Source organism: Poecile atricapillus (genome assembly GCF_030490865.1).
Source record: "Poecile atricapillus isolate bPoeAtr1 chromosome 36 unlocalized genomic scaffold, bPoeAtr1.hap1 SUPER_36_unloc_1, whole genome shotgun sequence".
Lineage (NCBI taxonomy): Eukaryota > Metazoa > Chordata > Aves > Passeriformes > Paridae > Poecile > Poecile atricapillus.
Window position 1 is genome coordinate 13,483 of NW_026708990.1, and position 27,075 is coordinate 40,557.

Here is a 27,075-nt window from a genome sequence, read left to right on the forward strand (position 1 = left end):
GTGTCCCCAGGGAGGTGACAGTCGCCATTCCCGGTGTCACCAAGGAGGTGACAATCGGCGTCCCCAGGGAGGTGACCCTTGGTGTCCCCAGGGAGGTGACAATTGCCATTCCTGGGTGTCCCTGGGGAGGTGACAATCACCGGTCCCGGTGTCCCCAGGGAGGTGACAATCGCCAGTCCTGGTGTCACCGGTGAGGTGACAATCAGTGTCCCCAGGGAGGTGACAATCGCTGTTCCCGTTGTCCTCAGGGAGGTGACAATCACCGTTCCCGGGGAGGTGACAATCGCCGTTCCCGGTGTCCCCGGGGAGGTGACAATCGGCGTCCCCGGGGAGGTGACAATCGGTGTCCCCGGTGAGGTGACAATTGCCATTCCTGTTGTCCCCGATGAGGTGACAATCGGTGTCCCCAGGGAGGTGACAGTCGCCATTCCCGGTGTCCCCAGTGAGGTGACAATCGGTGTCCCCGGGGAGGTGACGCTCAGTGTCCCCGGTGAGGTGACAGTCGCCGTTCCCGGTGTCCCCAGGGAGGTGACAATCGGCATCCCCGGGGAGGTGACAATCGGTGTCCCCGGGGAGGTGACACTCAGTGTCCCCAGGGAGGTGACAGTCGCCGTTCCCGGTGTCCCCGGAAAGGTGACAATCGCCGTTCCCGGTGTCCCCAGGGAGGTGACAGTCGCCGTCCCCGGTGTCCCCGGTGAGGTGACAGTCGCCGTCCCCGGTGTCCCCGGTGAGGTGACACTCAGTGTCCCCGGTGAGGTGACAATCGCCGTTCCCGGTGTCCCCGGTGAGGTGACAATCGCCGTTCCCGGTGTCCCCGCGGGGTCCCCACCACCAGAGCTGCAGCCGGATGTCCCCCCCCGGGGGTGGCCGGTTGTCACCGTCGCTGTCACCGTCGCTGTCACCGTCGCTGTCCCACGGCGCCGGGAACAGGCGCTGCCCCGAGGCCGTGGCCAGCAGAGGCAGCCCGGGGTGCAGGCTGCGGGAATTCGGGGGGAAAATTCGGGATTTGGGGTCAAAATTCAGGATTTGGGGTGAAAATTCGGGATTTGGGGTCAAAATTCAGGATTTGGGGTCAAAATTCGGGATTTGGGGTCAAAATTCGGGATTTGGGGGGGAAATTCGGGATTTGGGGTGAAAATTTGGGATTTGGGAGGGAAAATTTAGGATTTGGAGAGAAAATTTGGGATTTGGGGGGGAAATTTGGGATTTGGAGGGAAAATTTGGGATTTGGGAGGGAAATTCGGGATTTGGGGGGAAATTTGGGATTTGGAATGGGAAATCTGGGATTTGGGGGGAAAATTCGGGATTTGGGGGGAAAATTCGAGATTTGGGGGGGAAATTCGTGATTTGGGGGGGAAATTCGGGATTTGGGGGGGAAATTTGGGATTTGGGGTGGAAAATTCGGGATTTGGGAGGGAAAATTTGGGGATTTGGGGGGGAAATTTGGGATTTGGGGTGAAAATTTGGGATTTTTTGAGAGCTCCCAGGTATTTTTGGGGTGATCTTGGATATTTTTGGGGTGCCCCAGGTGTTTTTTAGGGTGACCTCGGGTGTTTTTAGGGTGATCTCAGGTATTTCTGGGGTATCCCAGATGGTTTTTGGGGTGCCCCAGGTATTTTTGGGGTCCCCCAGGTATTTTTGGGGATGTCCCAGGTGTTTTTGGGGTGCCCCAAGTGTTTTTTAGGGTGATCTCGGGTATTTTTGGGGTCCCCCAGGTGTTTTTTAGGATGCCCCAGGTGTTTTTTAGGGTCCCCCAGGTGTTTTTAGGATAATCTCAAGTATTTTTGGGGTGTCCCAGGTGTTTTTGGGGTGATTTTGGGTATTTTTGGGGTCCCCCAGGTATTTTTGGGGTGCCCCAGGTGTTTTTTTGGGGTCCCCCAGGTATTTTTGGGGTGCCCCAGGTGTTTTTTTGGGGTCCCAGGCGTTACCTGGTGCCGTTGACGCAGTCGCGGAGGGCGCGGAACCGAAGCAGGGGGGGCAGCTCGGGGGGGTCCCCGGGCCCGGGCGGGGCCAGCGTGTCCCACACGGTGACAAAACCGTCGGTGTCACCGCTGACCAAAAACCGCCCCGACCTGGGGGGAAAACAGAGCCAGAGCTCCTCAGAACCCCAAAAATGAGACCCAGAGCCCCTCAAAACCCCAAAAATGAGACCCAGAGCTCCTCAAAACCCCAAAAATGAGACCCAGGACCCCTCAAAACTCCAAAAATGAGACCCAGAGCCCCTCAAAACCCCAAAAATGAGACCCAGAGCTCCTCAAAACTCCAAAAATGAGACCCAGAGCCCCTCAAAACCCCAAAAATGAGACCCAGAGCTCCTCAAAACCCCAAAAATGAGACCCAGAGCTCCTCAAAACCCCAAAAATGAGACCCAGGACCCCTAAAAACCCCAAAAATGAGACCCAGAGCCCCTCAAAACCCCAAAAATGAGACCCAGAGCTCCTCAAAACCCCAAAAATGAGACCCAGGACCCCTAAAAACCCCAAAAATGAGACCCAGAGCCCCTCAAAACCCCAAAAATGAGACCCAGGACCCCTAAAAACCCCAAAAATGAGACCCAGAGCACCTCAAAACCCCAAAAATGAGACCCAGGACCCCTAAAAACCCCAAAAATGAGACCCAGAGCTCCTCAAAACCCCAAAAATGAGACCCAGAGCTCCTCAAAACCCCAAAAATGAGACCCAGAGCCCCTCAGAACCCCAAAAATGAGACCCAGGACCCCTCAAAACTCCAAAAATGAGACCCAGGACCCCTCAGAACCCCAAAAATGAGACCCAGGACCCCTCAGAACCCCAAAAATGAGACCCAGAGCCCCTCAAAACCCCAAAAATGAGACCCAAAGCACCTCAAAACCCCAAAAATAAGACCCAGGACCCCTCAAAACCCCAAAAATGAGACCCAGAGCCCCTCAAAACCCCAAAAATGAGACCCAGAGCACCTCAAAACTCCAAAAATGAGACCCAGAGCTCCTCAAAACTCCAAAAATGAGACCCAGGACCCCTCAAAACCCCAAAAATGAGACCCAGAGCTCCTCAAAACCCCAAAAATGAGACCCAGAGCCCCTCAGAACCCCAAAAATGAGACCCAGAGCCCCTCAGAACCCCAAAAATGAGACCCAGGACCCCTCAGAACCCCAAAAATGAGACCCAGAGCCCCTCAGAACCCCAAAAATGAGACCCAGAGCACCTCAGAACCCCAAAAATGAGACCCAGAACCCCTCAAAACCCCAAAAATGAGACCCAGAGCCCCTAAAAACCCCAAAAATGAGACCCAGAGCTCCTCAGAACCCCAAAAAATGACACCCAGGACCCCTCAGAACCCCAAAAATGAGACCCAGAGCCCCTCAGAACCCCAAAAATGAGACCCAGAGCCCCTAAAAACCCCAAAAATGAGACCCAGGACCCCTCAGAACCCCAAAAATGAGACCCAGGACCCCTCAAAACCCCAAAAATGAGACCCAGAGCACCTCAGAACCCCAAAAATGAGACCCAGAGCCCCTCAAAACCCCAAAAATGAGACCCAGAGCTCCTCAAAACCCCAAAAATGAGACCCAGAGCTCCTCAAAACCCCAAAAATGAGACCCAGGACCCCTCAAAACCCCAAAAATGAGACCCAGAGCTCCTCAAAACCCCAAAAATGAGACCCAGAGCTCCTCAAAACCCCAAAAATGAGACCCAGGACCCCTCAGAACCCCAAAAACGAGACCCAGGACCCCTCAGAACCCCAAAAATGAGACCCAGAGCTCCTCAAAACTCCAAAAATGAGACCCAGAGCTCCTCAGAACCCCAAAATTTGGGGTCCAGGTGTCCCCAAAGTGACCCCAGGTGTCCCCAGGTGAGGTTTTGGTGTCCCCAGGTGTCCCCAGGTGTGTCCCCGTGTCCCCCCAGGTGTCCCCAGGTATCCCCTGGTGTCCCCAGGGTGTCCCCAGGTGTGTCCAGGTGTCCCCCCATCTCCCCCCAGCTATCCCCAGGTGAGGTTTTGGTGTCCCCAGGTGTCCCCAGGTGTGTCCAGGTGTGTCCCAAGGTACCCCCAACCTGTCCCAGGTGTCCCCAGGTGTCCCCAGGTGTGTCCCCAGGTGAGGTTTTGGTGTCCCCATGCCCCCCCCACGTATCCCCAGCTGTCCCCAGGTGTCCCCAGGTGTCCCCAGAGGTGTCCAGGTGTCCCCAGGTGAGGTTTTGGTGTCCCCATGCCCCCCCAGGTATCCCCAGGTGTCCCCAGGTGTCCTCACGTGAGGTTTTGGTGTCCCCAGATGTCCCCAGGTGTCCCCAGGTGTGTCCCCATGTCCCCCCATGTCCCCCCAGGCATCCCCAGGTGTCCCCACATGTCCCCAGGTGTCCTCAGGTGAGGTTTTGGTGTCCCCAGGTGTCCCCAGGTGTCCCCAGGTCCCCCCAGGTGTCCCCAGGTGAGGTTTTGGTGTCCCCAGGTGTCCCCAGATGTCCCCACGTATCCCCAGGTGTCCTCAGATGAGGTTTTGGTGTCCCCAGGTCCCCCCAGGTCCCCCCAGGTGAGGTTTTGGTGTCCCCAGGTGTCCCCAGGTGTGTCCCAAGGTACCCCCAATGTGTCCCAGGTGTCTCCAGGTGAGGTTTTGGTGTCCCCAGGTCCCCCCAGGTGTCCCCAGGTGTGTCCAGGTGTCCCCAGGTGAGGTTTTGGTGTCCCCAGGTGTCCCCAGCTGTCCCCAGGTGTGTCCCCAGCTGTCCCCAGGTGTGTCCCCAGGTGAGGTTTTGGTGTCCCCATGCCCCCCCAGGTATCTCCAGGTGTCCCCAGGTGTCCCCATGTCCCCCCATGTCCCCCCATGTCCCCCCAGGTGTCCCCGGGTGTCCCCAGGTGTGTCCCAAGGTACCCTCAATGTGTCCCAGGTGTCTCCAGGTGAGGTTTTGGTGTCCCCAGATGTCCCCATGTCCCCCCAGGTGTCCCCAGGTGTCCCCAGAGGTGTCCAGGTGTCCCCAGGTGAGGTTTTGGTGTCCCCAGGTGTCCCCAGGTGAGGTTTTGGTGTCCCCAGGTGTCCCCAGGTGAGGTTTTGGTGTCCCCAGGTGTCCCCAGGTGAGGTTTTGGTGTCCCCAGGTGTCCCCATGTCCCCCCATCTCCCCCCAGGTGTCCCCACTCACGGCTCCAGGTCAAAGGTCACTCTCTGGTTGGTCTCCACTCTCCTGTTCATGGCCAGCAGTGGCCGCTCGGGGGCTCGCAGGTCCCAGCACAGGATGTGACGGTCCTGGGGGGCGGGGCCAGGTGGGGCCACGCCCATCAGCACCCAAACCACGCCCACAAGGGATAAACCCCACCCATAATGGATAAACCACCTCTAAGCCACACCCACAATGGATAAACCCCACCCACAATGGATAAACCACCCCTAAACCACACCCACAATGGATAAACCACGCCCACAATGGATAAACCAACCCTAAACCCCACCCACAATGGATAAACCACCCCTAAACCACACCCACAATGGATAAACCACTCCTAAGCCACACCCACAATGGATAAACCACCCCTAAACCACACCCACAATGGATAAACCACTCCTAAACCACACCCACAATGGATAAACCACACTCACAATGGATAAACCACCCCTAAGCCACACCCACAATGGATAAACCACGCCCACAATGGATAAACCACCCCTAAGCCACACCCACAATGGATAAACCACGCCCACAATGGATAAACCACCCCTAAACCACGCCCACAATGGATAAGCCACGCCTAAACCACACTCACAATGGATAAACCACCCCTAAACCACGCCCACAATGGATAAACCACACCTAAACCACACCCACAATGGATAAACCACCCCTAAACCCCACCCACAATGGATAAACCACCCCTAAACCCCACCCACAATGGATAAACCACACACACAATGGATAAACCACCCCTAAACCACACCCACAATGGATAAACCACTCCTAAACCACACCCACAATGGATAAACCACGCCCACAATGGATAAACCACCCCTAAACCACACCCACAATGGATAAGCCCCACCCACAATGGATAAACCACACCCAGAATAGATAAACCACCCCTAAACCACACCCACAATGGATAAACCACCCCTAAACCACACCCACAATGGATAAACCACACCCACAATGCATAAACCACTCTTAAACCACACCCACAATGGATAAACCACCCCCAAACCACACCCACAATGGATAAACCACACCTGCAATGGATAAACCACTCCTAAACCCCACCCACAATGGATAAACCACCCCTAAGCCACGCCCACAATGGATAAACCACCCCTAAACCACACCCACAATGGATAAACCACTCCTAAACCCCACCCACAATGGATAAACCACTCCTAAACCACACCCACAATGGATAAACCACCCTAAGCCACGCCCATATTGGATAAACCACACCTAAACCACGCCCACAATGGATAAACCACGCCCACAATGGATAAACCACCCCTAAACCACATCCACAATGGATAAACCACGCCCACAATGGATAAACCACCCCTAAACCACGCCCACAATGGATAAACCCCACCCACAATGGATAAACCACCCCTAAGCCATGCCCACAATGGATAAACCACCCCTAAACCACACCTACAATGGATAAACCATCCTTAAACCACGCCTACAATGGATAAACCCCACCCACAATGGATAAACCACTCCTAAACCACGCCCACAATGGATAAACCACCCCAAACCACGCCCACAATGGATAAACCACACCCACTATGGATAAACCACACCCACAATGGATAAACCACTCCTAAACCACGCCCACAATGGATAAACCACGCCCACAATGGACAAACCACCCCTAAACCACACCCACAATGGATAAACCACGCCCACAATGGATAAACCACCCCTAAGCCACACCCACAATGGATAAACCACCCCTAAACCACACCCACAATGGATAAACCACCCCTAAACCACACCCACAATGGATAAACCCCACCCACAATGGATAAACCACCCCTAAACCACATCCACAATGGATAAACCACACCCACAGTGCCACACCCACCTTGAGCTGCCAATCTCAATAAGCCATGCCCACCACAGGCCACGCCCACAAAGCCACACCCACATCAAACCCCGCCCACAAAGCCACACCCAGTCCAGTCACTAGCCCACACTGGCCACGCCCACAAAGCCACGCCCAGCCCAAAGGGCCAATCTTGATAAGCCATGCCCACACGAGGCCACGCCCACAAAGCCACACCCACTCCAGAGTGCCAACCCTGAGGCCACGCCCACAAAGCCACACCCACTTCAAACCACCAATCCCTGTAGGCCATGCCCACGAGGCCACACCCACCAACCACACGCACTCCAGATTGCCAACACCGAGGCCACGTCCACCAAGCCCCGCCCACCAACCACACCCACTTCAACCAGCCAATCCCCACAAACCACGCCCTCCAAGCCACGCCCACGAGGCCACGCCCACAAAGCCACAGCCACTCCAGGCTGCCAACCCCCACAGGCCACGCCCACCAAGCCACACCCACTTCAACCAGCCAATCCCCACAGGCCATGCCCTCCAAGCCACGCCCACTACGAGGCCACGCCCACCAAGCCCCACCCACTCCAGATTGCCAACCCTGAGGCCACGCCCACCAAGCCCCACCCACTTAAACCCACCAATCCCCACAGGCCACACCCACCAAACCACGCCCACGATGCCACGCCCACAGAGCCACACCCACCCCAGACCACGCCCCCAAGCCCCACCTACCACGAGGCCACGCCCACCAAGCCACACCCACTTAAACCCACCAATCCCCACAGGCCACGCCCACCAAACCACGCCCACGATGCCACGCCCACAAAGCCACACCCACCCTAGAGGCCACACCCACCCGAGACCACGCCCCCAAGCCCCACCTACCACAAGGCCACGCCCACCAAGCCACACATACTCCAGTCTGCCAACCCACACAGGCCACGCCCACCAAGCCACACCCACTTTAACCAGCCAATCCCCACAGACCACGCCCACGAAGCCACGCCCACAAAGCCACACCCACTCCAGTCTGCCAACCCCCACAGGCCATGCCCACCAAGCCACACCCACTTCAAATCACCAATCCCTGTAGGCCATGCCCACGAGGCCACACCCACCAACCACACCCACTCCAGTCTGCCAATCCCCAGAGGCCACGCCCACTAAACCACACCCACCGCGAGGCCACGCCCACAAGCCACACCCACTTCAACCAGCCAATCCCCACAAACCACGCCTTCCAAGCCATACCCACGAGGCCACGCCCACAACACCACACCCACTACGGAGTGCCAACCCTGAGGCCACGCCCACCAAGCCCCACCCACCCCTCAAGGCCACGCCCAAGCCCCACCCACCCCGAGGCCACGCCCACCTTCCTCCCGCCGGCGTAGAGCCGCGTGCCGCAGGCGCTGAAGCGCAGGTGAGTGGGCGCGGCCGAGAGGCGGGGCCAGAGCACCACGGCCCCGCCCCCTTCCAGTGGGTACAGCCCCAGGCTCCGCCCATAGGAGCCACAGGCCAGCAGTGATTGGCTGGGGCTGAAGGCCAGGCAGCCAATCAGGCCCCGCTGGCCCTGCCCGGCGTCTGAAAGGGGCGGAGACAACGGTGAGGCCACGCCCCCTTTTGTTATAGCCACGCCTACTTTGGACCACACCCACTTAAGCCACGCCCCTTTTGTTATAGCCACGCCCCCTGATATTCCCCTTTAGGTCACGTCCCCTTAGGCTCCACCCATTTAAGCCACGCCCCTGGGATCCCCTTCAGGCCACGCCCACTTCAGGCCCCACCCACTTAATCCATGCCCCGGGGTTCTCCCTTTAGGCCACGCCCCTTTTGTTATAACCACGCCCCCTTAGGCTCCACCCCATTTAAGCCACGCCCCCTGGGATCCCCTTTAGGCCACGCCCCCTTTGGCTTTACCCATTTAAACCACGCCCACTTTTGACCCCACCCACTTAAGCCACGCCCCCGTGGTTTCCCCTTTAGGCCACGCCCCTTTTGTTATAGCCACGCCCCCTTGGTCGACACCCATTTAAGCCACGCCCCTTGGGACCCTTTAAGCCCCGCCCCCTTTCCTTTAAACCCCACCCCTTTTTACACCCAACCCAATCAAAGATGAGGGATTGCCCAGGCCACACCCACAGACCCCACCCCTTTAGGCCACGCCCCCAGAGCCCCACCCAGTTAATCCCCGCCCCCCAGAGCCCCGCCCCCAGGGCTCCACCCAGTTAAGCCCCGCCCCCTTTTAACCGTTTTAACCCCTTTAATACCAAATTTTCCCCCAATTAAAGGTGAGGAACCTTCCCAGCCCCCTCCCTGGGACCCCACCCAGTTAAGCCCCGCCCCCAAGAGCCCCACCCAGTTAAGCCCCGCCCCAAGAGCTCCACCCACTTAAGCCCCGCCCCCTTTTAACCCCTTTAACCCCCAATTTCCCCCCTAATTAAAGACAAGGAACCACTCCCTCATTAACCCAGCCCCACCCAGAGACCCCACCCAGTTAAGCCCCACCCCCAGAGCCCCACCCAGTTTGGCCCCACCCCCTTTTAACCCCCCAAACCCCCAATTTCCCCCCTAATTAAAGGTGGGGAACCTCCCCCTCCCCACTTTGGGACCCCACCCAGTTAAGCCCCGCCCCCAAGAGCCCCACCCAGTTACGCCCCGCCCCCCAGAGCCCCGCCCACTTAAGCCCCGCCCCCTTTTAACCCCTTTAATTCCAAATTTTCTAATTAAAGGTGAGGAACCTCCCCACCCCCCACCCTGGGACCCCACCCAGTTAAGCCCCGCCCCCCAGAGCCCCACCCAGTTAAGCCCCGCCCCCTTTTAACCCCCCAAACCCCCAATTTCCCCCCTAATTAAAGACAAGGAGCCACTCCCTCATTAACCCAGCCCCACCCAGAGACCCCACCCAGTTAAGCCCCACCCCCAGAGCCCCACCCAGTTAAACCCCGCCCCCTTTTAAGCGTTTTAACCCCTTTAATCCCAAATTTCCCCAATTAAAGGCGAGGAACCTCCCCACCCCCCACCCTGGGACCCCACCCAGTTAAGCCCCGCCCCCCAGAGCCCCACCCAGTTAAGCCCCGCCCACTTTTAACCCCTTTTAGCCCAAATTTCCTCCCAATTAAAGGCGGGGAACCTCCCCATTCCCCACCCTGGGACCCCACCCAGTTAAGCCCCGCCCCCCAGAGCCCAACCCAGTTAAGCCCCGCCCCCCAGGGCCCCACCCAATTAAGCCCCACCCCCTTTTAACCCCTTTAAGCCCAAATTTCCTCCCAATTAAAGGCAGGGACCCTCCCTCTCCCCACCCTGCCCCTCCCTGGGACCCCACCCAGTTAAGCCCCGCCCCCCAGAGCCCCACCCAGTTAAGCCCCGCCCCCCAGAGCCCCACCCAGTTTGGCCCCGCCCCCTCACGCCTCAGTGGCCGCTCGAGGCCGCTCCGGCCCGGCCGCTCCGTTGGGAATTCCCGGACGGCGCCGTCGAAGCCCCCCAGGAGCCGGGAGCCGTCGGGGGTGAAGGCCAAGGAGTGGGGGGCCACCGGCTCGTCCTGGGGGAGACCCCAAAATCCTCGAATTCCCAAAAATTCCGACCCCAAAAATCCCAAAAATCCCAAAATTCTGACCCCCAAAATCCCGGAATTCCCTAAATTCTGACCCCAAAAATCCCAAAAATTCCAAAATTCTGACCCCAAAATCCTGGAATTCCCCAAATTCCGACCCCAAAAATCCCCAAAATCCCAAAAATTCCGAACCCAAAATCCTGGAATTCCCCAAATTCCAACCCCAAAAATCCCAAAATTCCAAAATTCCGACCCCAAAATCACGGAATTCCCCAAATTTCAACCCCAAAAATCCCAAAATTCCAACCCCAAAAATCCCAAAATTTCGACCCCAAAATCCCAGAATTCCAATCCCAAAATCCCGAAATCCCAACCCCCAAAATCCCAAAATCCCAAAATTCCAACCCAAAATTCCAACCCCAAAAAGCCCAAAATTCCAACCTCAAAATCCCAACTAGAAATTCCCAAAATCCCAACCCCAAAAAGCCCCAAAACTCCAAAATTCCAACCCCAAAAACCCCAAAATTCCGACCCCAAAATCCCGGAATTCCGGATGGAAATAGCGAAATTCTGACCCCAAAAATCCCAAAAATCCCAAAATTCTGACCCCAAAATCCTGGAATTCCCGAAATTCCGACCCCAAAAATCCCAAAAATCCCAAAATTCTGACCCCAAAATCCCAGAATTCCCGAAATTCCGACCCCAAAAATCCCAAAAAAAAAAAAATTCCCGAAATTCCAACCCCAAAAACCCCAAAATTCCCAAAATTCTGACCCCAAAAATCCCAGAATTCCCGAAATTCCAACCCCAAAAACCCCAAAAATCCCAAAATTCCGACCCCAAAATCACGGAATTCCCGAAATTCCAACCCCAAAAATCCCAAAATTCTGACCCCAAAATCCTGGAATTCCCGAAATTCTGACCCCAAAATCCCGGAATTCTGGATGGAAATAGCGAAATTCTGACCCCAAAAATCCCCAAATTCCCGAAATTCCAACCCCAAAAATCCCAAAATTCCAACCCAAAATCCCGAAATTCTCAACCCCAAAGGGGCCCCAAAATTCACCTGGGACACCTCAAGAACCCTCCCAGTTCATCCCAGTTCATCCCAGTCCATCCCAGTCCATTCCCAGTCCATCCCAGTGTGATCCCAGTCCCTCCCAGTCCATCCCAGTCCCTCCCAGTTCATCCCAGTCCCTCCCAGTTCATCCCAGTTCATTCCCAGTCTATCCCAGTCCATTCCCAGTCCATCCCAGTTCATTTCCAGTTCATTCCCAGTCCATCCCAGTCCCTCCCAGTCTATCCCAGTTCATCCCCAGTCTATCCCAGTCCATTCCCAGTCCATCCCAGTTCATTTCCAGTTCATTCCCAGTTCATCCCAGTTCATCCCAGTTCATCCCAGTCCATCCCAGTTCATCCCAGTCCATTCCCAGTTTCCCTCCCAGTCTCCTCCCAATCCTTCCCAGTTCATTCCCAGTTCTCCCCAGTCCATCCCAGTTCATCCCAGTCCCTCCCAGTTCATCCCAGTTCATTCCCAGTCTATCCCAGTCCCTCCCAGTTTCCCTCCAATCCCCTCCCAGTCCCCCCCAGTCCCTCCCAGTCCATTCCCAGTCCCCCCCAGTCCCTCCCAGTTCATCCCAGTCCATCCCAGTCCACCCTAGTCCCTCCCAGTGTGATCCCAGTCCCTCCCAGTTCATCCCAGTTCATTCCCAGTCCCTCCCAGTCCCTCCCAGTTCCCCCCAATCCCCTCCCAATCCCATCCCAGTCCCTCCCAGTTCCATCCCAGTTCATTCCCAGTGCTCCCAGCCCCCCCAGTCCCTCCCAGTTCATTCCCAGTCCCTCCCAGTTCCTCCCAGTCCCTCCCAGTGCTCCCAGTTCCCACCAGGTGGTTGTGGGCCCGGAATGACCCCCTCAGGCTCCCGTCGAAGGCGTCCCAGAGGTGCACGGGGTGGTCCCGGCAGCTGGCGGCCACCCTGCACCAGTACAGACCAGTATAAACCAGTATGAACCAGAACAGGCTGGTATAACCCAGTAAAAACCCATAGAAACCAGTATAAACCAGTATAAACCAATATGAACCAGTACAGACCTCCCAGGAGCCTCCCCTGCTCCCAGTACAGCCCCCCCAGCTCATCCCAGTAACAACCAGTTTATCCCAGTTCATCCCAGTCCATCCCAGCTCATTCCCAGTTCCCTCCCAGTCCGTCCCAGTCGCTCCCAGTCCATCCCAGTTCCCCCCCAGTCCATCCCAGTTCCATCCCAGTGCTCCCAAATCCTCTCCCAGTTCCCTCCCAGTGCTCCCAGTCCATCCCAGTTCCCATCCCAGTCCCTCCCAGTCCATTCCAGTCCCTCCCAGTTCCTCCCAGTTCCCTCCCAGTTACCCCAAGTCCCCTCCCAGTCCATCCCAGTCCATCCCAGTTTCCCTAAATCCCCTCCCAATCCCTCCCAGTTCCCTCCCAGTCCCTCCCAGTTCCCTCCCAGTCCCTCCCAGTCCCCCCCAGGTCCCTCCCACTCCATTCCCAGTCCCTCCCAGTCCCTCCCAGTTCCTTCCCAGTCCCTCCCAGTTCCATCCCAGTTTATCCCAGTCCCTCCCAGTTCCCCCCCAGTTTATCCCAGTCCCTCCCAGTCCATCCCAGTCCCTCCCAGTCCATTCCCAGTTCCCTCCCAGTCCCTCCCAGTTCACCCCAGTCCATCCCAGTTTCCCCCCAGTCCCTCCCAGTTCTCCCCCAGTCCATCCCAGTCCCATCCCAGTCCCTCCCAGTCCCTCCCAGTTCCCCCCAGTCCCTCCCACTCCATTCCCAGTCCATCCCAGTTCCCCCCAGTCCCCCCCAGTTCCCCCCCAGTCCCTCCCAGTCCCACCCAGTTGCTCCCAGTTCCCCCCCAGTTTATCCCAGTCCCTCCCAGTCCCTCCCAGTCCGTCCCAGTTTCCCCCCAGTCCCTCCCAGTTCCCCCCCAGTCCATCCCAGTCCCTCCCAGTCCATCCCAGTTCCATCCCAGTCCCTCCCAGTCCATCCCAGTTCCCTCCCAGTCCCTCCCAGTCCCTCCCAGTCCCATCCCAGTCCCTCCCAGTCCCTCCCAGTCCCATCCCAGTCCCTCCCAGTCCATCCCAGTCCCCCCCAGGTCCCTCCCAGTCCATCCCAGTTGCTCCCAGTCCCTCCCAGTCCATCCCAGTCCCTCCCAGTCCGTCCCAGTTGCCCCAGTTGCTCACAGGCAGGTGTGGGGGTGGTTGGAGTCCATCAGGGGGTACCAGGTGAAGTCGTAGACGGTGTCACCTTCGGCCACCAGCACGGCCGGGGCCTGCCAGAGACACCCAGACCCTGAGTAACCCTGGAGTAACCCTGGAGTACCCCTGGAGTAACCCCTGAGTAACCCCTGAGTAACCCCTGAGTAACCCCGGAGTAACCCTGGAGTAACCTCTGAGCAACCTCTGAGTAACCCCGGAGTGACCCAGACCCTGAGTAACCCCTGAGTAACCCTGGAGTAACCCCTGAGTGACCCCAGAGACACTCAGACCCTGAGTAACCCCGGAGTAACCCTAGAGTAACCCCGGAGTAACCCTGGAGCAACCCCGGAGTGATCCCTGAGTAACGCTGGAGTAACCCTGGAGTAACCCCTGAGTGACCTCTGAGTAACCCCGGAGTAACCCCTGAGTGATCCCTGAGTAACCTCAGAGTGACCCCAGAGCCACCCAGACCCTGAATAACCCCTGAGTAACCTCAGAGTAACCCTGGAGTAACCCCTGAGTAACCTCTGGGTAACCTCAGAGTGACCCTGGAGTGACCTTAGAGTGACCTCAGTGACCCCTGAGTGACCCCTGAGTGATCCCTGAGTGACCCTGAGTGACCCCTCAGTGACCCCTGAGTGACCCCTGAGTGACCCGAGTGACCCCCCCACTCCCCAAACCTCCCCAGGACCCCAAAAATCCCCCGAGGACCCCCTGAATGACCCCAAAATCCCCCCCAAACCCCCCAAAACTCCCCCAGGACCCCCCAAATCCCCCCCAGGACCCCCCAAATCCCCCGAGGACCTTCCCAAATCCCCCCAAATTCCCCCCAGGACCCCCCAAACCCCTCCAGGACCCCCCAAATGTCCCCCAATCCCCCAAGGACCTCCCCAAATCCCCCCCAAACCCCCCCAGACCCCCCAAACCCCCTCAGGACCCCCTGAGTGACCCCAAAATCCCCCCAAAATCCCCCCCAATCCTCCCAGGACCCCCCAAAATCCACCCCAAACCCCCCCCAGGACCCCCCAAACCTCCCCCAGGACCCCCCAAACCCCTCCAGGACCCCCCGAGTGACCCCCAAACCCCCCCAGGACCCCCCAAATCCCCCCAGGACCCCCCAAACTCCCCCCAGGACCCCCCAAACCCCCCCAGGACCCCCCAAATCCTCCCCAAATCCTCTCCAGGACCCCCCAAACTTCCCCAATCCCCCCCCAAATCCCTCCAGGACCCCCCCAAATCCTCCCCAGGACCCCCCCAAATCCACCCCAAACCCCCCCCAGGACCCCCCAAATCCCCCCCAGGATCCCCCAAATGCTCCACAGGACCCCCTGAGTGACCCCCAAAATCCCCCCCAGGACCCCCCAACCCCCCCCAGGACCCCCCAAATCCCCCCCAAACCCCCCCAGGATCTCCCAAATGCCCCCCAGGACCCCCTGAGTGACCCCCAAACCCCCCGCAGGACCCCCCAAATCCTCCCAGGACCCCCCCAAACCCCCTCAGGACCCCCCAAAATTCCCTCAAATCCCCCCAGGACTCCCCAAAATCCACCCCAAACCCCCCCCAGGATCCCCCAAATCCTCCCCAGGACCCCCCAAAATCCCCCCAGGACCCCCCAAATCCTCCCCAGGACCCCCCAAATCTCCCCCAAACCCCCCCAGGACCCCCCAAATCCCCCCAGGACCCCCCAAATCCCCCCCAAACCCCCCCAGCCCCACCATTTGGGGGAGGGGCTGTCCCTGGGGGGGTCCCGGGGGGATTTGGGGGAGGTCGAAGATCCTCAGGGCGTTGTCGTTGCTGCAGGTGAGGACGCAGGAGCCGTCGGGGGCCCTGGGGGGGGGACACGGGGACCCCAAATTTGGGACCCCCCCAAAGGTTTGGGGACCTCCCAGATGTTTGGGGACCCCCCCAGAGGTTTGGGACCCCAATTTTGGGACCCCCCAGGTGTGGGAACCCCAATTTTGGGACCCCCCAGAGCTTTGAGACCGCAAATTTGGGACCCCCCAGGTGCAGGAACCCAAATTTTGGGACCCCCCCCCAGGTGTTGGGACCCCCAGTTTGGGATTGGGGACCCCAATTTTGGACCCCTGGAGACCCCAAAATTCCCTCCAGGTGTTGGGAACCCCAATTTTGGGACCCCCCAGGTGTTGGGAGCCCCAATTTTGGGACCCTCCAGGGGTTTGGGGACCCCCCAGATGTTTGGGGACCCCCCAGGGTTTGAGACCCCAAATTTGGGACCCCCCAGGGCTTTGAGACCCCAAATCTGGGACCCCCCAGGGGTTTGGGGACCCCCCCAGATGTTTGGGACCCCCCCCAGATGTTGAGAACCCCAATTTTGGGACCCCCCCCCAAAGTTTTGGGGACCCCCCCAGATGTTTGGGACCCCCCCCAGGGCTTGAGACCCCAAATTTGGGACCTCCAGGGCTTGAGACCTCAAATTTGGGACCTTCCAGGTGTTTTGGGACCCCCACAAGGGTTTGGGACCCCAAATTTGGGACCCCCCAGGACCTGAGACCCCAAATTTGGGACCCCCTCAGATGTTCCCGAGGGGTTTTTGGGGTGATTTAGGGAGATTTTGGGGGGGTTTTGGTTTTTGGGGAGATTTTGGGGGGATTTTAGGGGGATTTTGGGAGGGTTTTGGTTTTTGGGGAGATTTTGGGGGGACTTTGGGGGGATTTTGGGGTGGTTTTGGTTTTTGGGGTGATTTAGGGGGATTTTGGGGGGATTTTGGGGGGATTTTGGGGGGGTTTTGGTTTTTGGGGTGATTTGGGGGGGGTTTTGGGGGGGTTTTGGTTTTTGGGGTGATTTAGGGGGATTTTGGGGTGATTTGGGGTGATTTTGGTTTTTGGGGAGATTTTGGGGTGATTTTGGGGGGGTTTTGGGGGGGTTTTGGGGGGATTTTAGGGGATTTGGGGGGGTTTTGGGGTGATTTTGGGGGGGTTTTGGGGGGATTTTGGGGTGGTTTTGGTTTTTGGGGAGATTTTGGGGGATTTTGGGGTGATTTTGGGGTGATTTTGGGGTGATTTAGGGAGATTTTGGGGTGATTTAGGGGTGATTTTGGGGAGATTTTGGGGGGGTTTTGGGGGTATTTTGGGGGTTTTTGGGGAGGGGTCTCTCACCATTTGCAGCCCCTCAGGAAATTTTCGGGGCGTCGGGCGAATTCTTCCTGAGCCCCCCAAAGTTGGAGGGGGGGGCGGCTCAGATCGTAGGGGGGGAAACTGAGGAAAGGGGGGAGGGGAGGGGGGTTAAAGACCCCTCCCCAAAATAAAAATACAACAAAATAAACCCAAAAAAATAAAAAAAACCCAAAAAAAATCACAAAAAAACCGAAAAAAAATCAAAAAATCCCCAAAAAAATAAAAAAACCCCAAAAAATCACAAAAAAATAAAAGAAACCCAAAAACATCACAAAAAAATTAAAAAAAACCACAAAAAATCACAAAAAAATTTCCCAAAAAATCCCAAAAAACAAAACAAATAAATCCCAAAAAAAAACCCAAAAACAAAAAAAAATCCCCCCAAAAATCCCCAAAAGTCCCAAAAAATCCCAAAAACCCCAAAAGAAACCCAAAAAAACAAAATAAAAAAAATCCCAAAAAAACCCCTCAGAAAAACCCAAAAAAGTCCCAAAAAAAATCCCCAAAAAGTCCCAAAAAAATCCCCCCAAAAAACCCCAAAAAATTTCCAAAAAATCCCCAAAAATCCCAAAAAACCTCAAAAATCCAAACAAAAAAAAATCCCCAAAAAAACCCCCCAAAGCCCCACAGAAATTGCCCTAAAATCGCAAAAAAACCTCAAAAAAACAAACAAAAAAATCCCAAAAAAGAACTCAAAAAATCCCAAAAATTCCCAAAAATCCCCCCAAAAATCCTAAAAAAACCACAAAAAAAAACCCCCAAAAACCCAAATAAACAAACAAAAAAAACCCCCAAAAAACCCCAAGAAACAACAAAAAAAAAATTCCCAAAAAATCTCAAAACCCACCAAAAAAAAACCCCAAAAACCCCCTCAGGGACCCCCCAAAAAAACCCCAAAAAAACCCCTCAGGGACCCCCCCAAAAAACCCCAAAAAATAAAATAAAAACAAATTTAGAAAAACAGAGAAACCTCCCCTCAAAAAAAGCCCAAAATCCCCTCAGGGACCCCCCAAAAAAAACCCCAAAAACCCCTCAGGGACCCCCCAAAAAACACCAAAAAATAAAATAAAAACAGATTTAGAAAAACAGAGACCCCACCCCTCAAAAAAAGCCCAAAATCCCCTCAGGGACCCCCAAAAAAAAACCCAAAAAAAACCTCAAAATCCCCTCAAGGACCCCCCAAAAAAACCCCAAAAAATAAAATAAAAACAGATTTAGAAAAACAGAGACCCCACCCCCTCAAAAAAAGCCCAAAATCCCCTCAGGGACCCCCCAAAAAACCCCAAAAAAACCTCAAAAAAACCCCTCAGGGACCCCCCAAAAAATAAAATAAAAACAAATTTAGAAAAACAGAGAAACCTCCCCCCCTCAAAAAAAGCCCAAAATCCCCTCAGGGACCCCCAAAAAAACCCAAAAAATCCCAAAATCCCCTCAGGGACCCCCCCCAAAAAAACCCCTCAGGGACCCCCAAAAAAATACCCAAAAAATAAAATAAAAACAAATTTAGAAAAACAGAGACCCCCCCCCTCAAAAAAAGCCCAAAATCCCCTCAGGGACCCCCAAAACTCCTCACTCGAAAGCCTCGAGCTCCTCCAGGGCCGCGTCCTGAGGGGTCCCGGGGGGATCCTGGGGGGTCCCGGGGGGATCCTGGGGGGTCCCGGGGGGGTCTTGAGGAGCTGTGGGGGGAGGGGAGAGGTCAGAGCCCCTCCCCCACCCCAAATCCCCCCAAAATCCCCCCAAAATCCCCCCAAATTCCGCCCCTCCCCCCTCAAGGCGCGAACCGTCCGCTGTGGGCGCCGCCATGACAGCGCCAGGCCACGCCCCCTCCCCCTCACGGAGGCCACGCCCACAATGCCCATATATGGAAGAAAAGGCGGGGGGTTGGAAGTGGCTCCGCCCACAATGCCCATATATGGAAAAAAGAGGCGGGGTTTGGAAATGGCTCCGCCCACAATGCCCATATATGGAAAAAGAGGCGGGGGGTTGGAAGTGGCTCCGCCCACAATGCCCATATATGGAAGAAAAGGCGGGGGTTGGAAGTGGCTCCGCCCACAATGCCCATATATGGAAGAAGAGGCGGGGTTTGAGTTGGCCCCGCCCATTGTGGGCGGGGTTTCGGGGTTTTCCCGCCAAAATGGGAGCGCGAAATGGGTTCGGAGGGGGGAGGGGAGATTGGGGGACCCCAAAATGGGTTTGGGGACCCCAAAATGGATTTGGAGGGGGGGATGGGGGGATTTGGGGACCCCAAAATAGCACCTGAGGGGGGTGGGAATCTGGGGGACCCCAAAATGTGACCCCAAAATGGGTTTGGGGACCCCAAAAAGGATTCGGAGGGGGGATGGGGGGATTTGGGGACCCCAAAATGTCACCTGAGGGGGGTGGGAATCTGGGGGACCCCAAAATGTGACCCCAAAATGGGCTCGGAGGGATTTGGGGACCCCAAAAAGGATTTGGGGGGACCCCAAAAAGGGTTCGGAGGGGGGATGGGGGGATTTGGGGACCCCAAAATGGCTCCTGAGGGGGGTGGGAATCTGGGGGACCCCAAAATGTGACCCCAAAATGGGTTCGGGGGGATTTGGGGGACCCCAAAAAGGATTCAGAGGGGGGATGGGGGGATTTGGGGACCCCAAAATGGCACCTGAAGGGGGAGGGGGGATTTGGGGGACCCCAAAATGGGCTCAGGGGGATTTGGGGGACCCCAAAATGGGTTTGGGGGGATTTGGGGGACCCCAAAATGGGTTTGGGGGGATTTGGGGACCCCAAAATGGCACCTGAGGGGGGTGGGAATCTGGGGGACCCCAAAATGTGACCCCAAAATGGGCTCGGAAGGATTTGGGGACCCCAAAAAGGATTTGGGGGGATTTGGGGACCCCAAAATGGCACCTGAGGGGGGGGGGAAGGGATTGGGGGGACCCCAAAATGGGTTTGGAGGGATTTGGGGGACCCCAAAATTGATTTGGGGGGATTTGGGGACCCCAAAATGGGTTCGGGGGGGATTTGGGGGACCCCAAAATGGATTTGGAGGGATTGGGGGACCCCAAAATGGCTCCTGAGGGGGGTGGGAATCTGGGGGACCCCAAAATGTGACCCTAAAATGGGCTCGGAGGGATTTGGGGACCCCAAAAAGGGTTCGGGGGGGGGGATGGGGAGATTTGGGGACCCCAAAATGGCTCCTGAGGGGGGGAAGGGATTGGGGGGACCCCAAAATGGGTTTGGAGGGGTTGGGGGTCCCCAAAAATGGATTTGGGGGATTTGGGGACCCCAAAATGGGTCCTGAGCAGGGTGGGGGGGCTCTGGGGACCCCAAAATGGGTTCGGAGGGATTTGGGGACCCCAAAAAGGGTTCGGAGGGGGGGATGGGAAGATTTGGGGGACCCCAAAATGGCACCTGAGGGGGGTGAAGGGATTGGGGGGACCCCAAAATGGATTTGGGGGGATTTGGGGACCCCAAAATGGCACCTGAGGGGGGGGGAAGGGATTGGGGGGGACCCCAAAATGGGTTCGGGGGGATTTGGGGACCTCAAAAAGGATTTGGGGGGATTTGGGGACCCCAAAATGGGTTCAGAGGGATTTGGGGACCCCAAAATGGATTTGGGGGGATTTGGGGACCCCAAAATGGGTTCAGAGGGATTTGGGGACCCCAAAAAGGATTTGGGGGGATTTGGGGACCCCAAAATGGGTTCAGAGGGATTTGGGGGGACCCTAAAATGGCGCCTGAGGGGGGTGGGGTCTCCGGCCCAGGTGTGTCCCCAGTAATAAACCAGTATAGACCAGCACAAACCTCTGGAATCCAGTACAAACCAGTATAAACCAGTATAAGCCATTGAAATCCAGTACAAACCAGTATAAATAATTGGAATCTGAAGTACACCAGTATAAACCAGTGGAGTCCAGTATAAGCCAGTATAAACCAGTACAAACCACCGGAATCCAGTATAAACCACTGGAATCCAGTATAAACCAGTACAAACCACTGGAATCCAGTATAAACCAGTACAAACCAATATAAACCTGCATAAACTACTCAAACCCAGTACAAACCAGTATAAACCACTGGAATTAATATAAAAAAAGAACAAACCAGTACAAACCAGAATAAACCACTGGAATCCAGTATAAACCAGTATAAAAGAGTATAAACCCCTGGAATCCAGTATAAACCAGTACAAACCACTGGAATCCAGTATAAACCAGAATAAACCACTGAAATCCAGTATAAACCAGTATAAACCACTGGAATCCAGTATAAAAGAGTATAAACCACTGGAATCCAGTATAAACCAGCATAAACTACTCGAAACCCAGTACAAACCAGTACAAACCATTGGAATTAATATAAAAAAAGAACAAACCATTACAAACCAGAATAAACCACTGGAATCCAGTATAAACCAGAATAAACCAGTGAAATCCAGTATAAACCAGAATAAACCACTGGAATCCTGTATAAACCAGAATAAACAGTGAATTCCAGTATAAGCCAGTATAAACCACTGGAATCCAGTATAAACCAGAATAAACCAGTGAAATCCAGTATAAACCAGTATAAACCACAGGAATCCAGTGCAAACCAGTTTAAACCAGTAAAAACCGGTTACGTCACCCTTCAACACCATATAAGGAAGTCACGTGCGCAGAAGGATCACGTGACCCCGCGGTTTTTCCCGCCTTTTTGCCCCGCGCAGGCGCAGTCAGAGTTCCCGGCAGCGCGGGCCGTTGTTGCGCGGCCCGCGCCAGCCCCGCGTGTGACGTAATCACTTGACGTCATCGCGCCGCGCTCATCACGTGCTGCCCGCGTGGGCGGGGCAGGTCAGGATGTACCGCACTGACGATGCCGCCCCTCCCCCCCGAGCCGGGATCCCAACCCTCCCCTCCCCCCCGAGCTCACCGCGACCCCCCCCGCGACCCCTCCCGGGACCCCCTCCCCCAACCCCGCCCCTCCCCCTCCCCCGACGCCCCCACCCCCACCCCAAAATTCCGCCCCCCCGGGGAGCGACCCCCGAAACCCCGCGCGGTTCCGCTCCCAGAATGCACCGCGGCGCTCATTTGCATGAGGGGCGTGGCCAGGGCGGGGTTTTGGCGCCGGAATTGGAATTTATTGAGCAATTCGGGGGGGGGGCGGGGACCTTCGGGAGTTTTGGGGGGGTTGGGGGCTCCTGGGGGGTTTGGGGACCCTTTGGGGGGGTTTGGGGACCCTTGGGCGGTCTCGGGTGTTTTGGGGACCCCCCAGGACGAAGCTGGGAGATTTTGGGGACCCTTGGGGGGGTTTTGGGGACCCTTGGGGGGATTTTGGGGACCCTTGGGGGGGTTTTGGGGGGGTTTGGGGGACCCTTGGGGGGTCTGGGGTGTTTTGGGGACCCCCCAGGACGAAGCTGGGGGGGTTTGGGGACCCCCAGGGTGGGGCTGGGGAGTTTTGGGGACCCTTGGGGGGATTTTGGGGGGGTTTGGGGGACCCTTGAGGGGGTCCGGGGTGTTTTGGGGACCCCCAGGACGAGGCTGGGGAGGGGTCCCGGCAGTTTCGGGGGGTCCCGGGGAGGGTCCCGGGGGTTTCGGGGGGTCCCGGGGGAGGGTCCCGGGGGTTTCGGGGGGGGTCCCGGCGGTTTGGGGGGGTCCCGGGGGGGTCCTGGGGGGGTCCAGGCGGTTTGGGGGGTTCCGGGGGGGTCCCGGCGGTTTCGGGGGGTCCCGGGGGGGGGTCCCGGGGGTTTCGGGGGGGTCCCGGCGGTTTCGGGGGGTCCCGGGGGGGTCCCGGCGGTTTTGGGGGGTCCCGGGGAGGTCCCGGGGGGGTCCCGGCGGTTTCGGGGGGTCCTGGGGGGGTCCCGGCGGTTTTGGGGGGTCCCGGGGGAGGGTCCCGGGGAGGTCCCGGGGGGGGTCCCGGCGGTTTCGGGGGGTCCCGGGGGAGAGTCCCGGGGGTTTCGGGGGGGGTCCCGGCGGTTTGGGGGGGTCCCGGGGGGGTCCCGGGGGTTTCGGGGGGGTCCCGGTGAGGTCCCGGGGGGGGTCCTGGGGGGGTCCCGGCGATTTTGGGGGGTCCCGGGGGGGGTCTCAGAGCGCCCCCCTTTGGCAGAGCAGGACCCGCCCCAGCAGCAGCAGCTCCGTCACGGCCGGGGGGACACTGGGGGGGATTTGGGGGGGGTCAGGGGGGGGTCTGGGGGGTCTGGGGGGTCCCCAAATCCCCCCCGGGACCCCCCGGACTCACCTGAGCGCGAGCGCGGCCCAAAGGGCGGGGCCGTCCCAGGCCTGGAGCCAACCCAGGGTGAGACCGAGCGCGGCCCCCCCGTGAGACCCCAGCGCTGGGGGGGCATCGGAAAACGGACAGGAATAACCGAGACCCCTCCCCAAATTATCACCGAGACCCCCAAACCCACTGAGACCCCTCCCCAAATTATCACCGAGACCCCAAATTATCACTGAGACCCCTCCCCAAATCCCACTGACCCCCCCGTGAGAGCCCAGCGCTGGGGGGGCATCGGAAAATGGACAGGAACGGGAGACCCCTCCCCAAATTATCACTGAGAGCCCAAAATATCACTGAGACCCCTCCCCAAATTATCACTGAGACCCCAAAATATCACCGAGACCCCTCCCCAAATCCCACTGAGACCCCAAATCCCACTGAGACCCCTCCCCAAATTATCACCGAGACCCCAAATCCCACTGAGACCCCTCCCCAAATTATCACCGAGACCCCAAAACCCCACTGAGACCCCTCCCCAAATTATCACCGAGACCCCAAAACCCCACTGAGACCCCTCCCCAAATTATCACTGAGACCCCAAAACCCCACTGAGACCCCCAAACCCCACTGAGACCCCTCCCCAAATCCCACTGACCCCCCCCGTGAGAGCCCAGCGCTGGGGGGGCATCGGAAAACGGACAGGAACGGGAGACCCCTCCCCAAATTATCACCGAGACCCCAAAATATCACTGAGACCCCTCCCCAAATCCCACTGAGACCCCAAAATATCACTGAGACCCCTCCCCAAATCCCACTGAGACCCCCCCGTGAGACCCCAGCGCTGGGGGGGCATCGGAAAATGGACCCGAATAACGGAGACCCCTCCCCAAATTATCACCGAGACCCCCAAACCCACTGAGACCCCTCCCCAAATCCCACTGACCCCCCCCGTGAGAGCCCAGCGCTGGGAGGGCATCGGAAAATGGACCCGAATAACGGAGACCCCTCCCCAAATTATCACTGAGACCCCAAATTATCACTGAGACCCCAAATTATCACTGAGACCCCAAATTATCACTGAGACCCCTCCCCAAATCCCATTGAGACCCCTCCCCAAATCCAACAGACCCCCCAAATCCCACTGACCCCCCCCGTGAGAGCCCAGCGCTGGGGGGGCATCGGAAAATGGACAGGAATAACGGAGACCCCTCCCCAAATTATCACCGAGAGCCCAAAATCCCACTGAGACCCCTCCCCAAATTATCACCGAGACCCCAAATCCCCACTGAGACCCCTCCCCAAATCCCACTGACCCCCCCCGTGAGAGCCCAGCGCTGGGGGGGCATCGGAAAATGGACCGGAATAACAGAGACCCCTCCCCAAATTATCACCGAGACCCAAATCCCACTGAGACCCCTCCCCAAATTATCACCGAGACCCCAAATCCCACTGAGACCCCTCCCCAAAATATCACCGAGACCCAAATCCCCACTGAGACCCCTCCCCAAATTATCACCGAGACCCCAAATCCCACTGAGACCCCTCCCCAAATCCCACTGAGACCCCCCCGGGACCCCCACATTACCCAGGACTGGGGAACCCCCCCCGAATTTACCCCAAAATCTTAAAGACCCCCTAAAATCAGCAGAGACCCCTCAAAAACTCCTCAAATTCCCCCCCAAATCTCCCCAAATTCCCTCAAATTTCGGGATTTCCCCTTCCCCATTTTGGCCGCCCCCTCCTCAATTTTCTGGATCCCCCTCCCCAATTTTCGGGATTTCTCTCCCTTTTTTTTTGGGAATTTTCCCTCCCAATTTTCGGGGTTTTTTTCCCCCCCGATTTTCGGGATTTTCCCTCCCAATTTTGGGAATTTTCCCCAATTTTCGGGGTTTTTTTCCCCCCAATTTTCGGGATTTTCCCCAATTTTCGGGGTTTTTTTCCCCCCAATTTTCGGGATTTTCCCCAATTTTCGGGGTTTTTTTCCCCCCAATTTTGGGAATTTTCCCCAATTTTCGGGATTTCCTCCCCCCTCTTTTTGGATTTCCCCCCCAATTTTCGGGATTTCCCCCCATTTTCCAGACCCCCATTTCCAATTTTCGGGCTTTTCCCCAATTTTCGGCTTTTCCTTCAGAATCTTCAGGATTTTCCCCCCCAATTTTGGGAATTTCCCCCAATTTTTGCCATTTTCCCTCCCAATTTTGGGAATTTTCCCAAATTTTCGGGATTTCCCCCCCAATTTTCGGGATTTTCCCTCCAATTTTCGGGATTTCCCCCCATTTTCCAGATCCCCCTTCCCAATTTTCGGGATTTCCCACCCCCAATTTTGGGAATTTTCCCCAATTTTCTCCATTTCCCCCCAATTTTTGTGATTTTCCCTCCCCAATTTTCCGGATTTCCCCCCCACAATTTTGGTATTTTTCCCCAATTTTCGCCATTTCCCTCCCAATTTTCAGGATTTTCCCCCCATTTTTGCGCTTTTCCCTCCCAATTTTCGCGATTTCCCCCCCCAATTTTCGGGATTTCCCCCCCAATTTTCCCGATTTCCCCCCCAGTTTTCAGGATTTTCCCCCAATTTTGGGATTTTTCCCCCAATTTTCGCCATTTTCCCCCCAGTTTTCTCAATTTTCCCCTCCACAATTTTGGGATTTTCCCCCAATTTTCGCCATTTCCCTCCCAATTTTCGTGATTTCCCCCCCACAATTTTGGGAATTTTCCCCAATTTTCCCCATTTTCCCCCCAATTTTCGCAATTTTCCCCTCCAATTTTGGGAATTTTCCCAATTTTCGCCATTTCCCTCCCAATTTTCGTGATTTTCCCTCCCCAATTTTCCGGATTTCCCCCCACAATTTTGGGAATTTTCCCCAATTTTCGCCATTTTCCCCCCAATTTTCGCAATTTCCCCCTCCACAATTTTGGGATTTTTCCCCAATTTTCGCCATTTTCCTCCCAATTTTCGCCATTTTCCTCCCAATTTTCGCAATTTTCCCTCCCCAATTTCGCAATTTTCCCCTCCAATTTTGGGAATTTCCCCCATTTTTCGCCATTTCCCTCCCAATTTTCGCAATTTTCCCCTCCAATTTTGGGAATTTCCCCCATTTTTCGCCATTTCCCCCCCATTTTTCGCTATTTTTCCCCCCAATTTTCCCGATTTCCCCCCAAATTCCAGGTTTTTCCCGAAATTCCATTTTTTTCCGAATTCCCGGGATTCTCCCCCAGGATACAGCCCAGGCTCTGGCCCGGGTGGAAGGTGGAGACCCCGAGAGGAGCCCCAGGAACTCCAAACCCAGCAGGGCCAGGGACCCCCCGAGAGCCCCCCAGAACCTGCGGGGAACGGGGAGGGGTCAGTGGGGGATACTGGGAGCACTGGGAGATACTGGGAATAACTGGGAGGGTACTGGGGGGTACTGGGGTACTGGGAGCACTGGGATTCCAACCCCAGCAGTGCCAGGGACCCCCCGAGAGCCCCCCAGAACCTGCGGGGAACGGGGAGGGGTCAGCGGGGGATACTGGGAGTAACTGGGAGTAACTGGGAATAACTGGGGGGTACTGGGAATAACTGGGGGGTACTGGGAGCACTGGATTCCAAGCCCAGCAGCACCAGGGACCCCCCGAGAGCCCCCCAGAACCTGCGGGAAATGGGGAGGGGTCAGTGGGGGATACTGGGGATACTGGGAGATACTGGGGGGTACTGGGAGCCACTGGGGGGTACTGGGAGCACTGGGATTCCAACCCAGCAGGGCCAGGGACCCCCCGAGAGCCCCCCAGAACCTGCGGGAAATGGGGCGGGGTCAGCGGGGGATACTGGGAGTAACTGGGGGTTACTGGGAGGGTACTGGGGGGGCACTGGGGGGATACTGGGAGGGTACTGGGGGGATACTGGGAGCACTGGGATTCCAAGCCCAGCAGCGCCAGGGACCCCCCGAGAGCCCCCCAGAACCTGCGGGGAACGGGGAGGGGTCAGCGGGGGATACTGGGGGGTACTTGGGGGGTACTGGGAG

The 27,075-nt window shown here is 56.8% G+C and overlaps 1 protein-coding gene, 1 long non-coding RNA gene and 1 other non-coding gene across 3 annotated transcripts; all 3 read right to left on the reverse strand.

The window, feature by feature from the left end:
* Nucleotides 1-237: 237 nt before the first annotated feature.
* On the reverse strand, nucleotides 238-18,725 carry WRAP53 (WD repeat containing antisense to TP53; the record flags this gene model as incomplete). Its single annotated transcript, XM_058828448.1, has 11 exons — nucleotides 18,688-18,725; nucleotides 18,480-18,582; nucleotides 16,889-16,987; nucleotides 15,488-15,599; nucleotides 13,758-13,846; nucleotides 12,432-12,522; nucleotides 10,405-10,537; nucleotides 8,372-8,580; nucleotides 5,103-5,206; nucleotides 1,929-2,072; nucleotides 238-976 (listed from the first exon to the last, which is right to left on the reverse strand). Coding segments are annotated over exons 1-11 (1,845 nt in total), but the record flags the coding sequence as incomplete, so codon positions are not given.
* Nucleotides 18,726-21,595: 2,870 nt separating this feature from the next.
* LOC131574074 (U8 small nucleolar RNA) lies at nucleotides 21,596-21,737 on the reverse strand. Its single transcript, XR_009276372.1, has one exon. It is a non-coding gene; the product is annotated as a U8 small nucleolar RNA (small nucleolar RNA).
* Nucleotides 21,738-22,931: 1,194 nt separating this feature from the next.
* LOC131574070 (uncharacterized) lies at nucleotides 22,932-26,425 on the reverse strand. Its single transcript, XR_009276368.1, has 3 exons — nucleotides 26,299-26,425; nucleotides 23,099-23,192; nucleotides 22,932-23,014 (listed from the first exon to the last, which is right to left on the reverse strand). It is a non-coding gene; the product is annotated as an uncharacterized LOC131574070 (long non-coding RNA).
* Nucleotides 26,426-27,075: the final 650 nt, after the last annotated feature.